This window comes from Ipomoea triloba, chromosome 1 (assembly GCF_003576645.1).
Source record: "Ipomoea triloba cultivar NCNSP0323 chromosome 1, ASM357664v1".
Lineage (NCBI taxonomy): Eukaryota > Viridiplantae > Streptophyta > Magnoliopsida > Solanales > Convolvulaceae > Ipomoea > Ipomoea triloba.
In genome coordinates this window covers 17,435,427-17,437,957 of record NC_044916.1, presented here as the reverse complement: position 1 = coordinate 17,437,957, position 2,531 = coordinate 17,435,427, and the positions used below count along the sequence as shown (strand labels likewise).

General features: G+C 42.0%; 1 protein-coding gene across 1 annotated transcript; it reads left to right on the top strand.

Moving 5' to 3' along the window:
* The first annotated feature begins 1,555 nt into the window (after positions 1-1,555).
* LOC116007105 (protein FAR1-RELATED SEQUENCE 5-like) lies at positions 1,556-2,203 on the top strand. Its single transcript, XM_031247735.1, has 2 exons — positions 1,556-1,703; positions 1,833-2,203. Exons 1-2 carry the CDS (start codon positions 1,556-1,558, stop codon positions 2,201-2,203), a joined length of 519 nt encoding a protein of 172 aa, XP_031103595.1.
* Positions 2,204-2,531: the final 328 nt, after the last annotated feature.

Genomic DNA, 2,531 nt, shown 5'->3' with positions numbered 1-2,531 from the left:
AACGTATGTTGCCATTGGGGGGTTTGATGTTAGACATAGTACCGTGAAAAAAGGACAGGGATGGGGAGGTTGTTTTAAAATATTTGGTGTGTAGCCGTGAGGGTTATAAGTCTGTGTCTAGTGTGCTTGCAAATATCCAAGATGGTGATGGGGGTGATAGCAACACTCTTACTCAAAAACGACGTAGAGTTTCTAATAGGGTGGGGTGTAAGGCTAGGATTGTGTTTAAGAAAGATGTGGGTGGGGGTTATCAGGTGAATTTTTTTTAAGAGAGACACAATCATTCACTGTGTTCGAAAATGTTTAGGCAATTCTTGAAGGTGAACCGCAAACTAGATTTTACCCATCAGACTTTTGTGGCTAATTGTGCTAAGGCTAATATCAGGACAAGTTAGTGCTTTAGGTTGTGTAAGGAGTTCTTTGGTGGTTTTGAAAATGTGGGGGCAACTAATGTTGATTTCCAAAACCACAAAAGCGACCTACGTGCTTATATTGAGGGGTGTGACGCACATTTCGCTATTGGAAATTTATCAAGGAAACGGGAGCACTACGCTTCGTTCTATTACAAGTACGACATTGATGAGAATGACCGATTACATTGTATTTTTTGGGCCGATCCAGTAGCACGACGGAATTTTGCAATCTTTGGTGACATTGTGTTGTTTGATGCTACTTACTCTAATAATAGGTACGTATAACTATCACTCTTTTTAGTACTTTTTGCATACACAACTACATCGCTCTTGCTCCACTCAAAAAAACCAGTCCACCCTATACTTCTATTTTCTTTTTTTTTTCCTCGTCAATATCAAAGTGTGTTGGTAATAGTGGTGCAAATTACTAGGCAAGTAAAACCACGAGTGGTCAACACAGTAGAGATCACCCTTCCCATCATGTTAAAAGTTTAAAAAAGAAAAAAAAAACCACAACTCTAGTGTTACTTTACTATAAAAACAACATAGCAATATCAGGGTAGAAATAGTGCCACTAATATGGACGCCACTATGCCATGGTTGAAGGACTGATGTGCAAACGAATAAAATAATAAATCAACCCAAAAACTCACAACGATATTTTCACATGCAGGTACAAGATGGTGTTTGTCCCGTTTACAGGTATTGATAACCACAAGAGGTGTGTCACTTTTGGGGTTGGGTTGTTAACCAAGGAAGATATCCCATCATATGTTTGGTTATTACAATGCTTGAAGGAGGCGATGTGTCATGATCCATCGTGTTTTGTGACGGTCCAAGATCCAGCAATGAAAACAGCAATCGCACAGGTTTACTCAAATGCCCGCCACCGCTATTGCATGTGGCATATTATGATGAAGGTTGGAGAGAATGTAGGGCCGGTGTTGTCTAAAAATGAGGATTTTCGACGGAAGCTCAATGCGATTGTGTGGGATGAAAGGCTGCAACCTAATGTTTTTTAGGATAGGTGGCATGCGGTGCTTGCAGAGTATGGCCTCTTGGACCATAGTTGGTTCTCACAATTGTGGGAGGCCCGTACATCCTGGATCCCAGCATATTTCAAAGACGTGTTCTTGAGCGGAATGGTACGGACTACATCTCGGTCAGAAGGGGAAAATAGCTTCTTTGGTAGGTACTTTAGTCCAACAGCTACCTTGGTTGAGTTCTTCAGTCACTTTGACTCTGCAATCGATGTACAACGACATATACATTTGAAGTTAAATGCGGATTGTGAGGGCCATTACTCAGAATTGAAGACACCGTTACGGTTGGAACGACACGCGTCCGCCATTTACACTATCACAGTCTTCCACGAGGTGTAAAAAGAAATCTACGCAGGCTGTTTTTTCTGTCGTCCAGTGTCCATTAAAGCATGTGGGGACATTATTACGTATGACATTAAGGAAGACGATGTCCGTCTGTTTACTGTGCATTACAATAGAACAGACAACAGTGCAACATGTAGTTGTTCAAAGTTCCAGAGGGTAGGGATGCTGTGCCGACACATTTTTATGGTCTACAAAGATGCTCGGATAGATAACATCCCTGTTGCTTACATTGTTGCCCGTTGGACTCGGGGTGTTTGCCTGCCTCAAGTGTTTGGCGTGAACGGACAAACGGTCGATTTGACAGCACCTAAAGACGGCTCCAAGACTCTTATCAACCAACTATGGACAGAGATTCATGCATGGGTTAGTTTAGCCAAGACCGATACTGTTCGTGTTAGGTAGCTAACATAGGCCTTTAGACAACAAAAGGAGACATTTATTAAAAAAGGTGATACAACCACTACAGGAAACTACAAGAACCCAGTTATTCAATCGTTTTGCGGCCCGGTGTCACCTTCGGCAATCTCGGTCAAACCGCCAGTTCTGGCAAAAAACAAAGGCAAGGAAGATACTCAAGGGAATGAATGAGGGAGAAAGCTATTATGGAAAATAAAAAACAACGAAAGTGTCGTGGTTGTGACCAGTATGCACGCCACAATAGTCGCAATTGTCCGGTGCTACAAGGGCTTCAGTAAAATGTTCCAATGCCATTTACAAGCTCCATCTAGTA